The 13,929-nt window shown below is 43.9% G+C and overlaps 1 protein-coding gene across 5 annotated transcripts in view; it reads left to right on the forward strand.

The window, feature by feature from the left end:
• CCDC149 (coiled-coil domain containing 149) overlaps positions 1–13,929 on the forward strand; it is a 107,328-nt gene that overhangs the window by 33,320 nt on the left and 60,079 nt on the right. For all 5 annotated transcript variants that reach the window (XM_066279954.1, XM_066279955.1, XM_066279956.1 and 2 more), the window contains exons 2-3: positions 6,372–6,533; positions 8,867–8,905. In XM_066279954.1, coding sequence (XP_066136051.1) covers positions 6,372–6,533; positions 8,867–8,905 — 201 coding nt within the window. The remainder of the gene's footprint in view (positions 1–6,371; positions 6,534–8,866; positions 8,906–13,929) is intronic.

Consider the following 13,929-nt stretch of genomic DNA (forward strand, 5'->3'; position numbering starts at 1 on the left):
GTCTGCACTCCGGCCAGGCCCTTTCTGACAGGCCCAGCATTCATCTCTGTCCCCAGCTCCATCACACGCAGCTTTCACGCGCCTCCACCGAAGCCAGCCCAGCACGGGGCTCTCTGTTCCGAGAGTCTGCCTCCCGGGGGTCTCACCTCTGCTGTGCTGGGGCTGCTTCCCTGCCAACAGTATTATTTCCCCACCAGCACTACCTGTCACAACTTCCCTTATCCCCAAACAGAACCCCTCTATCTGTGTTTTGGGGGATTCCTTTCAAATGTTCACATCCTCCTCCAATTCTTTGAGTACCTTCTTTGCCAAGCTGTGATCACTCTCCTAGCGATAGAAAGAGTAGTAATAACAATTAACAAGCATACCTCACCGACTGTTTTCAATGTCTGACATCTATGAATGGATTCTTTCCATTCTCACGTCAGCCCTGTGCAGGCACTGTAATCACACCATTTAACAAAGGAGGACACCGAGTCACAGAGACGCCGAGCACTTGCTCACACAACTAGTGAGAGGCAACGCCCGGGTCGAGCTCAGGCTGTCCGGCTCCTCTGCCGGGCGCCCAGTCATCACTCTCAGCTGCTTCTCTCTGCGCTGGGAGCTTCGTTTGTCTCTCCTTACAGCACTTAATACACTGCTGTAACTACTAGTAAGTGATGGTCAGGCTACTTACTACCTATTTTATTACATTAATCATTATGGTTACTATAAAAAATGTGTCAGGCACCATTGTAAGTCTCTGGACATTTATGTCTCTCCAGCTGGAATGTGTCCTTTAATTAGGGAGTGTGGAGAGAGTACTGAAGTTGGAATGGGAAGAGAGCTCAGTGTAGGTTTTGGCTCTGGGTCCCACCAGCCAGCCTTGGATAAGTCAGTGTCCCATTCTGCGTCCCAGTTTTCTCCCCTGTAGAATAAGGAGCCTGGCTTAGATGATTCTTATGTTCTTCACTAGCTGGGAGTTCGAGAGTCTGTAAAATGGGGGCAATGGCATGTATTCCAGGTGTGTTTGAGGCTGTAGGAAGATGATGTATGAAGATTTCTCATTCGTTTTAAATGGATCACCAGCTATGTATCATGTATTGTTCTCAGCACTGGGCAAATGGAATAAAAAGTCAACGTCCTTGCTGCCATGGAGAAGGAGATGCTGAAAATAAACTAATAATTAATTATATAACTCAAGGTCAAGTGATAAGTGCTATGAAGGATGAAGTGTAAGGGGATGGAGAATCTGAGTGGTGGCAGGGAGGGACAGGCTTCCTGAGAAGACATTACAACAGAGGTTTGGACGAAGCCAGGGAACAAGCCATGCAATCCCAGCAGAGGGCATGGCAGTGCAAAGGCCCTGAGGTTGGAGTGGGCTTGATGTGGTCAGAGACTAGCAAGGAGATCAGTGAGCATGGAGAGCAGTGAGCAAAGGCCAGTGAAGGGACCTGGCTTTGTTTTAAATGTGATCGGAGGCCTTGGGGGATTTGAGCTATCACATGTTGCCATCTGTTTTCATTTAAAAAGCATCTTTCTCGTTACTACATGGAAAATAGATTGTAGGTGGGTAGAGGCAGGAGGTAGAAGCAGGAGGCTAGGGCCACAGTCCAATCAGGAGATGACGGTGGCTTGTATGAGGGTGAGTGTGGCGGAAGTGGGTGAGAAGTATCCTAATTTAATACATCTTGTGAAGGTAATGCCCACAGGATTGGCTGGTGAATTCAGTGAGGGCTAGGAGAGACAGAGAAGAGGCAAGGCTGACTCTGCGGTTTTTATAGGAAACGGAACATGGTTTGGACCACTAACCAAGAGGGAAAATTGGGGGTAGGTCAGGTTCAAGGGGAGATCCAGGGTTCAGTGTAAGATGCCTCCCAGATGTTCAGATGGAAGTCCACAGTTGGGTGTCATAGTAAGACGCCGGTGAGCTGGGGAATCAGTCTGGGTGAAGTCCACGCAGAAATGACCATGAATGCAAATACTGTTGGACTGAATGAGACCCCGTGATGGGGTGGGGGTAGTGCTAGGGTTGGAGTTAGCCAGAAGACCAGGGTCTGAGTCACAACTTCCACAACTAAGCGAGCAAGTTCTCTTTGAAAATAAAGTGGCGCCTGACCTGTGGTGGCGCAGTGGGATAAAGCCTCGACCTGGAACACTGAGGTTGCCGGTTCGAAACCTTGGGCTTGCCTGGTCAAGGCACATATGGGAGTTGATGCTTCCTGCTCCTCCCCCTTCTCTCTCTCTCCCCCCCCCCTCTCTCTTTCTCTCTCATTCCCCTCTCTCGAAAAATCAATCAATAAATAAATAAATAAAAAAGAAAATAAAGTGGCTCCCGTAGTGATTCGGCTGGCGAAGGCTCCAGTGTGGGGGGCGGAGCCTGTCCTCCGCTAGCCGGGACTCTGGGGGATGTGGGGACGGCGCTCACTGAGCAGATCCACAGGACCCTCTCACACCGCTGCCACTGCCCACGGAATAGCATTGAAAAGGCCCAGTGGGTTGCCGGTTTTCCAAACAGGACCTGGAAACACTAGGAACGAAAATGCGTTGCTTTCAGTTACACAACTATCACTAAGAGTGTTGTGTTAAAAATGTGATTGGACTCACCTGACCAGGCAGTGGCGCAATGGATAGAGCATCGGACTGGGATGCGGAGGACCCAGGTTCGAGACCCTGAGGTCCCCAGCTTGAGTGCGGACTAATCTGGTTTGAGCAAAGCTCACCAGCTTGGACCCAAGGTCGCTGGCTCGAGCAAGGGGTTACTCAGTCTGCTGAAGGCCCATGGTCAAGGCACATATGAGAAAGCAATCAATGAACTAAGGTGTCGCAATGAAAAACTAATGATTGATGCTTCTCATCTCTCTCTGTTCCTGTCTGTCCCTATCTATCCCTCTCTCTGACTCTCTGTAAAAAAAAAAAAAATGTGATTGGACTCAAGAAGGGTAATGTGTGGAACTGCTAATAATGTATTTGGTACCAATATGTAATTGTAAAAAAAAAAAAAAAAAGAGCCTGGAATTTATAGTTAGGAGTCCTAGTCTGAGTGGCAGTTTTAGTTTTGTGACTCTGAGAAAGAGCCTCAGCTATTTTGTCTGTAAAATGGGAAAACGTTTTGTCCCACATATTGGGTAGTGTTGACTATCAAACAAGAGAGTGTCTGTGACAATGTTTTGTAAGCTTTAAATGCTATCAATATAAGACCTTCAATTTTGAAAAAGTTTGCAAAGCCAGATTTTAGCATATCACCTTCTGTTTCAAGCTCACAGTAACTTCAGCTATTAATTAATCAGAGCTGCACCTCAGTCCCAAAGAACTGGCTGATTATTCCCATCACCTGATGGCCCTACCCTTTCTACCTGTTCACCGCGCAGAACTCATTCCCAGCATCCTCTCTGCTCTGTAGCTTGTCCTCCCTGCCCAACACCCAGCCCCCAGCCTCCCTCTTGCCTCTCTGGGCGCCTTTCACGAAATTTTTGTTGACTGCATGAATAGAGTGTGGAGTGCTTATTACAACATAGTGATTTCCCAACTTTTTAAGTGGCATTCCAAAATCATTGTGTGAAAATGTGCATAGATGTGTGTTTATTCTCACATGTCTGTTCAAAAAACAAGTTCCATAAAACAATACTTACCTTTACTGCATGGGATTCATGCTGATATTTTCTGTTCTGTTGTGATTTTTTTCTTTTTTCTTTTTAAAGAAAATGAGGGTTGCAACTGAATTGATTTCACTACCCAGACTAATGTATCGTGACCCACAATTTGGGAAACCCTGTTATGGAACGTGCCGGCAGCCAGGAACCTGTTCTCTGCGAGTCACTTGGGTTATCTGTGAGGCTTCTCTCAGCTCTGGCATGCAGGCCGATGCTAAAGAATAAAGAAAGTAGGGGGCTGTGGGAATACCAATTCAGCACCGTGGTGGCTTGAATACTTACTGCATGGAACGAACTTGTAGTTTCTCCTGGACAATGTGAGGAAGTCAAAATTGAATAAATGTTTAGGTTTCGGGCAATTACTGTTTGAGAAAGATTTTATTTTAGCCACACATATGTCATTGAGACGATGTAGAGATTTGCAAGGGTGACTTACTCCCAAATAAAGGTTAGATTCCCTGTCCAGGATCCCAGGGCCCCAAATGTTTCAGAGGCAGGAAGTCCTGGCGTCTGAAAGGAAACACAATAAGCACACTGTCTGGTTTGTGTCTTCCTCCGTAGAGGTGTGGGCAGCAGCCCGTGCTCAGACACACTGATTTGTCTTCAGCAAATGTATGACTATTCATACCCAGTGGCATAAAGACCATCAATATCCTCATATCAGCTGAGGTCATTAACAGGGTGTGAATACGTGTGCAGTCTTTAGAAACTGGGGGGTTTCCTGCTTCTCGTATCCTGGTCATGGGTCTTAGCAGAGCCTGTTTTCTGCCAAGTACCTTAGACCCAAGGGAAGGTCATAATGGCTTCTGAGGCCCCATTTGGACCAAGCCCTGCGAGAGAAAAAGCTTCTCTCTTGGACCCTACCTGACTGCAGTTCAAGGTCAGGGATCCTGCATTTCCACTTTGCCAATAGTGGTGGCCCTGACCTGTTCCTGGTCAGCAGACCTGATGTTTCCACTCAGCCTTCCACTCAGCTGCTCCTTACTACGTCTCCACGCGACTGGGATTTTCTTTCCCGAAGTTGGAAGACACCATCTTTGCGGCCTCAGTTTTCGATCTGATAAATTGAAAGGACAAAGGTGGCCGTCTTGGTGCTACCAATACTAATAGCCCTGACAACTGAGGCTGTTGATTACGAGCAAAGAACTGAAGGCACAAGGGCAGATCTGTTCAATTGTGTGTAAACGGTACTTTTTTTCTTCCTGTGAAATCTCAATACCTCCCTTAGGACATTGCAGCTTAAGTTTCTGAGCCACGCGCCTTTGATATTTACTCCGTTGGGGATTTTACTCTTAAGAAATCACTGTGGCAACAGAAACCATTTTGCCTCCATGAAAACGATGTCAAAGTCTTAAAATCCACGACATTTTAAGGCAGGATTCCAACCTCATTACTGCCAGGAATAAGATTCATCCAAGGTGGAAGTGTCCTCTCTTAGAACTCAGATCTGTCTCAGAATGGCTTTTCTTTCCCCCTTTGTTTTGGAAGCTAAGCAATTACTTTTTTTTTTTAAGTGAAAAAAAAATTGTGCTAATGCACAAAACTCTCTTTTCCCCCTCTCATTTATTTGAAATTGAACTTAACAAAGTCAGTTCCGAGCTAGCACTATATATGAGTAATGCTTTTTGTCCATAAAAGAGCATTGACTCAAATGCTACAGGAGTGCTGATTCTCTCTGCTTTGTGTGAGCATCCGTAATGACAAAGTGCTCATGTCAGGGTGTATAATGAAACTATAAATTGTTTTCATGAATGCTCTGAATCTGGTCTTTTACGGGGCAAATTCAAAAGGTATTTAGTGCCACATTTCACATGTGTGAATAACACCAGATGGTGCAGAGTAACGAATAAAAGTGAGGAAGTCCTGGTCAGGGCTCACACTGGCCCGTGTGGCGGGTGACGGTCAGGTGGGGGTGGCTCGCCGTGGGGGGAGTGGGAAAGGAGGGACGTAGAGTTCCCGCAAGGATATATTCGACTGTGTGGGGGTAATTTAAACGTATCTGAAATACTTGGCTCATAAAATCAGTCTCTGGTGGGACAGGGGCTACACTGGAATCACAGGAGTTGAGTATGTCTTGGCCCAGCTGGCGAACAAAAATTCTCAAGTGAGAAAATGTCTGCTGTGTTGTGTGGACAGGTGCCACCCATTGCCGTGATTTATGGTTCCATTAAATTATTTTTAATAACATTTTTGTGGGGGGTTTTAAATTATAGAAACCATGTAGGTTTATTCTAGAAAAGTTAGAAAACATAGAAAAGCATAAAGAATACAATTTTAGAAACAAGCAAATAGTTTTGCTACCAGGAGATAATTGTGAGTAATATACAAATGTCTTCCTGTAAACTTTTAACAAAGTTTTACATAATCTTATCTGGATATATAAATCCTTTTTTTTTTTTTTTTTTTAAAGAAAACCCATTAGAGGTCCAGCTATCTATTTACTTGGCTGTCATTTTTAAAAAGTATTCTACTGTTTTATTCATTTGTGAATGAAATGATTTTTATCTGCCCCAGTCTGCCAAAGTTTATGAACATTGAGGTTGGGGTTCTGTCGTGAGGGAAATAGGTCGGGTACTGGAGCAACGTATGTCAGTTACTGACAGATGTTTCTGGGCATCTGATCTCTAAAAAACGAGAAATCGCAACAGCACAGCAACCGAAATGCCTAACCCTGCAGGGCGGGGCGTGTGACACGGAGGTCCGCGGACGTTCTAACCGGCGCTTGGATTTATCTTGCAGTACCTGGTCTGCAAACGGAAGCTGGAGAGTAAGAAGGAGGCCCTGCTGATCCTCTCCAAGGAGCTGGACACATGCCAGCAGGAAAGGGACCAGTACAAACTCATGGCCAACCAGCTCCGAGAGCGCCACCAGTCCCTGAAGAAGAAGTACCGAGAGCTGATCGTATGTATTTCCTCCTGGTGACCTTCCTGTTCCCCTTGAAGCGAGGAAGAGGGCATTTCAACACGCTGTTTCTCAAAAACAAACAAACAAACAAAAAAAATGATTGAATTCAGAGAGTTTCAACGTAGAAAAATTAAGAAGTAGAAGTCATCACCTGGGCGTCCTCCACAGCCCAGGGCCACTGGCTAGTCGGTGTGCCGCTCCCTCCAGATTGCTTCCCCGGGCACCTGTGTGACGTACACACCGACGTATATACGTTTGTGTGCCTGTTTACTTAATAACTTACTCATAGGGAGTGTTTCTAAGAGGATTTGTGTTCTAAATCTGCACTGTCTCATACAGAAACCACATGTGGTTATTTAAATTAAGTAGAGTTCGGCCCTGGCCGGTTGGCTCAGTGGTAGAGCGTCGGCCTGGCGTGTGGGAGTCCCGGGTTCGATTCTCGGCCAGGGCACACAGGAGAGGCGCCCATCTGCTTCTCCACCCCTCCCCCTCTCCTTCCTCTCTGTCTCTCTCTTCTCCCGCAGCCAAGGCTCCATTGGAGCAAAGATTCCCCGGAGCTTAGGATGGCTCTGGATGCAGCAGAGCGATGCCCCAGAGGGGCAGACCATCGCCCCCTGGTGGGCATGTCGGGTGGATCTCGGTGGGACGCATGCGGGAGTCTGTCTGACTGCCTCCCCGTTTCCAGCTTCGGAAAATTGAAACAAACAAACAAAAATAAAATAAAATAAAATAAATAGAGTTCAATAGAATTGAAAATTCAGTTCTTCAGTCTCATCACTTTCTGTGGCTCAGCGGACATAGGCTCAGTGGGGACTGCTAAGTTGTGTTGCTATGGGACACTGCCATGGTGGCTACTATGCTGGGCAGTTCCCTAGAAGATGTCTCCACCACTGCAGAGTTCGGTTGGACAGTATTGTATAAATGTTGGTCTAAAATTTGCTCTTTCCACTCAGCTCTTTATTCTAGACCTCTCTCTAGGCCATACTTACAAATTTAGTTTATTTTTAAAAACAATTGCATAGTAAAATTTCCGTAATTTTTTTACTTTTCTCTTATCATGAGCATTTAAGTTTTCTCTAGGGTTTTATATGGCAAGATTTTTAAGAATATAAATTGTAGCAAAATGGAAGATACCAACGGCATAGTACTATTTTTGCATTCGTCATTTTTTATTCTTCTTTTCCAAGTGAGAGAAGGGGAGATAGAGAGACAGACTTTCTCATGCACCCTGACTGGGATCCACTTGGAAACCCCCATTTGGGGCCAATGCTCTGCCCATCTGGGGCCATGCTCACAACCAAGTTATTTTTAGCACCTGAGGCCAAGGCTCCATGGAGCCATCCTCAGCAGTTGGGGCTGATGCCCTAAAACCCATTGAGCTATGGCTGTGGGAGAAGAAAGGGTGGGTAAGGGGGAGGGGTGAAGAAACAGATGTTTGCTTCTTCTGTGTGCCCTGATTGGGAATTGAACCTGGGACATCCACACACGGGGCCAACGCTCTACCACTGAACCAGCCAGCTAGGTCTTCATTTTTCTCTCATGGATATAACCTCTTTTAAAGAGCTGCCACTGTTGCTAACATTTAACCAGTTGTGCTGAGACCATTGCACTGTCCTGGAACGGAAATAGTGTAGAAAGAGTCCTTAGGTTAAAATGGTGTTGACCTACAGACAAATTGACAGCATCAGATAAAAGTGTTCTCATTGATTGAGCGTTTATTCATGCACCTGAGGTATATGTATTCCTAGATGACACACAAGGGAGAGAAACTGAATCCTTTTGAGATAAAAAATCTGATGAGACTGGAAGTTCTCAGTTAATTTTCTTTTCTTTTGAGCCTATCCTTCCCCCCACCCTCCAAAATTATTCTGTTCTTAGAGAAAACTCATGTGTATATGAGTAGCCATTAATATTCCTTTGGATCTAACTATTTAAAGAGGAACTCAACTCAAACCAAATGAAATTTAAGTTGGGCTCTGCTCAAAAATAATTTTGATTAATCCAGGTTTTTGTTGCTGTTGTTGTTCACATAGTTTTAGAAAATATATAAGTTTGGTTCTAAATGGAACTGATTCCTTAATGGTTTTCCCAAAATAAGTCTGGTTCAGTTTATACTTACTTTTTTCAAAGCATATTTGAGCTTGGTTCAGCACATTGATGATTGTAGAGGGTGGAAGTTAGGAGGGTCTGGATTTAGTTCATAGTTTGGTTCAGTTCCTTGAATCTAAGTACTTTTAAATAAATAAATAAATAAATAAATAAATAAATAAATAAATAGGTAGATAAATAAGTAAGTAAATAAATAAAATGCAGCACCTGTTTCTTTGTAGGATGGCGATCCGTCACTTCCGCCCGAGAAGAGGAAACAGGTAAGACTTATCCCTGATCTTGGAGAACACTCAGATGGTTCGCATTGGCGTCTCAGAACAGTTAGGGAGATCAGGGAATCCCACATGTATAGAGAAATCTTTTATTTTCCGGGATTCTTTTATACTCCTGGGGGGGTGGGTGTTAGGGAAAACCCTGACTGCAGGGAGGGCTGGGGCTGGGTGGAGGGCGAGAGACACCCGCTGAAGGCCAGCAGGGTGGGAGGGGCACCCCACTCGCCCGCCTTCCCTTTCCTGTGGGGACCTCTGCTGGGAACCACGAGTCGAGGTTGATGGCTCTAGGACTTGAGCTTCCTGTTCCACGGATGGTGCTCTTTTACCATTCATCTTCTATCATTTCCGACTTTTTAAAGTCTGAAATTTTGTATTTTATTTTATTGATAACTTTAGTGTAGTTAGCACACAATATTCTATTAGCTTTAGGTGTCCAACCTGGTGGTTTAACATTTCTATGCCTTAGGATGTGGTCACCACGATGAGTGTCAGACCCGTCTGTCACCATACACCATTATTGTGATATTATTGATTGTTCCCTGCGCTGTACTTACATCCCCATGACTTAGTTATGTTCTAACTGCAGGTTTGCACCTCTTACTCCCCTTCACCTTTCCACTCAGTCCCCTAAACCCACTCGCGTCTGGCAACCATCAGTCTGTTTCTATTTTGTTTCTTCCTTTATGTTGTTCTTTAGATTCCATAGATAAGTGAGGGAATATAGCATTTTTCTTATTATGACTTATTTCACTTAGCTTAATACCTTCTGTGTCCACCCATGTTGTTGCAAATGGTAAGCTTTCAACGTTTTCACATTCTTGAGTAATGTCCACTATGTATACGTACATCTTCTTTATCCATACACCCATTGGTGGACACCACCAGCATTTCAGACTTTTAAAAACCATCTTACCAGCAAAACTCACAAGCCACTTATGTTCTTTGCTCCTAAATGGTAGCCAACATTATCTATTGACAAATTCAATTTGTCCCTGCAAATTTTAGATGCCCACTGTTATTACTCAGTAGATCCTTGTATATACTCATGGGTCTGTTTCTGGACTCTCTATTCTGTTCCTTTGAGCTTTCCATACAGTCCTGTGGTTGTACATATTATTCTGTGTTTACTTTATAATTCTTTTAACATCTATTCAGGCTCCTCTCCTCCCCTTTGCCCTTCCCTTCAGGAAGGTAAACTTACAAACCTTTTATCACATCCTCCTCTGAGGCCACCGATTCCCCTGCCTGCAAACTCATACCTATTGGTGTTTGACTTGGGGGTTGTTAAATTTATAGATTAATTTGGAGACAGTTAACATTTTCATATACTTAGGTCTAGGAATATTGTGCATAAAATTTCCTTTAATACAGTTGCATACATAGATACATACATACATACATACATACATATTGCTTTTCTCAAAGATACCTTTGTTAGAACTTTTAACTTCACAGTTGTTCTATACTGACATACCCTGACTGATGTATATATAGCCTTTTATGGGCTTGAAGGGAGCCCAGGCAATGGTGGTGTGAATGCAGTGTATTCTATGTTATGGGAAGTCTCTGCACCAGATCAGGGCTTCCAAACTGGTAGATGCAAATAAGGACAGATTTATTTGATCTCTTCATAGCTATAACTCAACATCCTGCTTTTGTTCATTGATCATATACCTGGCATTGCATGTATACTCCTTGGATTCATTACCTAGTGATATTTGGTGCTGTATAAACAGTATGCCCAGACGTGTGCTTGCACACACATACACATTTACTCTTAAATAGTGATTCAGTCCTGTGGTTACCCATTCAGTCATTCGGGTCTACTCACTCCCTTAACCTCCTTGCTATGTTATTTGATTACTTTACAATGTTGCAGGTTTGATCTAAAGTCAGATTTTTCTGTGGAGTCAAGTGATTTTTTAACCTAAACAAAATTACATGGAAATTTATCATTAATGTCTAATAATTGGGATCCTTAATCTGAAATTATGAGGTGCTTTTTTATTTTCTTTTATTTTTTTACAGAGACAGAGAGAGAGTCAGAGAGAGGGATAGATAGAGACAGACAGACAGGAACAGAGAGAGATGAGAAGCATCAATCATCAGTTTTTTGTTGCGACATCTTAGTTGTTCATTGATTGCTCTCTCACATGTGCCTTGACGGTGGGCCTTCAGCAGACCAAGTAACCTCTTGCTCGAGCCAGCGACCTTGGGTCCAAGCTGGTGAGCTTTGCTCAAACCAGATGAGCCTGCGCTCAAGCTGGCGACCTCGGGGTCCCGAACCTGGGTCCTCTGCATCCCAGTCTGATGCTCTATCCACTGCGCCACCGCCTGTGGTGCTTTCTTGTGTGTGTTTTTGGTGGCTATGAGCAGTCATCTCAGTCAGGGTTTTAGAATTTGTTAGTATTCATAGAGGAGTTTTACAGTGGAAAGGAGTTTATGTTTGTGACTGTATAATAAAAAATCTACATTGACTGAGGAGAATCTGATGAATTCCAGTAAGTTTGTCAAGCTGCATTCTTATGGCTCTAAAAAAAAAAAAATCAAACAAAATAAAATAAAACAAACAAACAAATTCAATGTTCTAAGGACTGGCTTTGTAGCTTTTAATATGGCATTGTGTTTCTTTCCCTTTAGTTAGTAGGATGCCTTGAGCTTACACTCTGTACCCTTCCTACTGGGGTGGGAACCACTGACTTGCTGTATGAAATAGGATGCATTGGGGTGCAAGGGACAGAAATCCTACACTGCTTAGACAGTGAGGAATCAACGGCCTTACAGAACCAACTCCAGAGGTGGTGCAGGCTTCACTTGCTGCACAGTCATCACCTACTGCTTCTCTCCACCTGCCACACTTAGCAAATAAAAGTACATGTAACAGTACAAGACTCCTCAGATAGACAATTCATACTTTTTCAGTATAAATGCATGTCCCATGCTGGTGCTAAAACGTTAATAAACCTTGTTTATCTGAAATTCACATTGAACTGGGCACTTTGTATTTTATCTGGCCCCTCTATCTCTGTGCCGATTTTAATGTCAGCTTCTTCCTGAATTTAGCGTGAGCTTTCTTCCACACGGGTTCCCTGCAGCAGGAGAGCCGGAGAACCCAGCCATGGAACAGAAGTCCTTTTCGCCTAGAATCTAACTGGGGGTGTTGGATATGCTCCCGTCCTGGTCTCCTAACACTCACCAGGAGAGCACTATTCACTAATTGCCTTTGTAATGACACCCATCAAAGTAAATGTGTGGCCTTGGGAAGGTCGTTTTGGGGTGTCTGAGTCCCAGCTTTCTCACCTCTAAGATGGGAGTAAGTGGTGCCCACCACGTAGCGTGGCTATAGGGAACAAATGAGATGTTGCAAGTAGGGTTTTCAGTTCCGTTTTTCTGGACCAGTGGTTCTCATACTCTTGAGAATCAGAGATATTTTTGAGAATATAATGAAAGCCATGAGCTTTTGCTCCATTAATGGGATACATACATGCCCACAAAAATGTCTGCATCCAATTTCCTAGATTCACAGTCTGCAGCCTGTCTGTGGTTCCTTGAGGTTCTTTGGGCTGCATTTAAGAGCTGCTGTTCTAAATGTACTAAGGGTTCTCCTCAGATATAAGTGGAAACAGTGCCACATACTCCGTCTTTGCATCACTTTGTGCTTTTCAGAAACTATTCAATATATATGCATGCATGGCTGGCTGGCTGGCTGGATGAGTGGGTGGATGGATGGATGGATGGATGGACGGACGGACGGATGGATGGATGGACGTGTAATCTCCCAATTATCTTCTAAGGTCACACAGTCAAGTTATGGCTTTCACAAAGTCTCAAGGACACATTATGGGTGTCATAGATTCAAATTTAACCCAACCACTTGCTGGCTGGGCGATCTTGTATAACTTTTCTAAGATTCAATTTCCTTCTCTTCAAAATAAATATCATTATGAGACGCATTCATCAAGTTCTTATGAGGAACTGATATGATAATGCTTGTAATGCTTATTTCCATGCACTTGGTGAATTTTCAGTGGTGAGTGCAAACGTGGACGGGCTGTTTTTTATTTTCTCCTGTGACTTGTCCAGGGTCAGCGAGCAGGTTGATGGAGCAGCACCAGAATCCAGATCTCCTCACTTGTGGTTCAGAGTTTGAGTTCAGGCTTGTTGTTGTTGTTCTACATTTGATTCTTAGAATGTTTGAGTGGAGAGGAAGCATAATTCGTGTTTAATCCCACCCATTCTGAACGTCCGAAGATTACATTCTTTATCCAATGCCCTCTGCTTCAGAGTGGTGGAGAACCAGAAACTGACCCAGGAGTTCTTACTGATGCCAGTGTTCTTTCTTGTAGCAAACAATATCTGGCTACAATTTTTTCTTTTTTTTTCTTTTTTTTTTTTAATTTTTTTTTTTATTTTTAGAGAGGAGAGAGAGAGACAGAGAGAGGAGAGGCCAAGAGAGACAAGGCGGGGGGGAGCTGGAAGCATCAACTCCCATATGTGCCTTGACCAGGCAAGCCCAGGGTTTCGAACCGGCAACCTCAGCATTTCCAGGTCGGCGCTTTATCCACTGCGCCACCACAGGTCAAGCTGGCTACAATTTTTTCCTGCTTTCTTTTTTTGTCTCCTCCTCAGAGAACAGACCAGAACTTTCATGGTTGTGGTTCTAGAAATATAGTTGTCGAGGCTTTCTTTTAGAATATAGAATCCTTTTTAAAACAACTCAATTTCCAATGGTAAATCAGCCGTTAGAGAAGCGGTGAAGAAATCGTGACAACAGTGATGCACTAATAGCTTCTCGAGGAGTTTTGAAATGAAAATTTCTTCGTGGTACTCCGGGCAGAACTGTGCAGAGAGCACCTCTTTGCACTGTGGCGAGAGATCAACAGAAGATCTCAGACAACCCTGCAAATAGTTTTCTTTTGCTGAACAAGAAGTCTCTCCAAAAAAAGACAAAGGAGAGTTTAAATGATCTTGGGTTGATTTTCTTATAAAGTGGAATTTCGGGGGAATCATAG

Source organism: Saccopteryx bilineata, chromosome 5 (assembly GCF_036850765.1).
Source record: "Saccopteryx bilineata isolate mSacBil1 chromosome 5, mSacBil1_pri_phased_curated, whole genome shotgun sequence".
NCBI lineage: Eukaryota > Metazoa > Chordata > Mammalia > Chiroptera > Emballonuridae > Saccopteryx > Saccopteryx bilineata.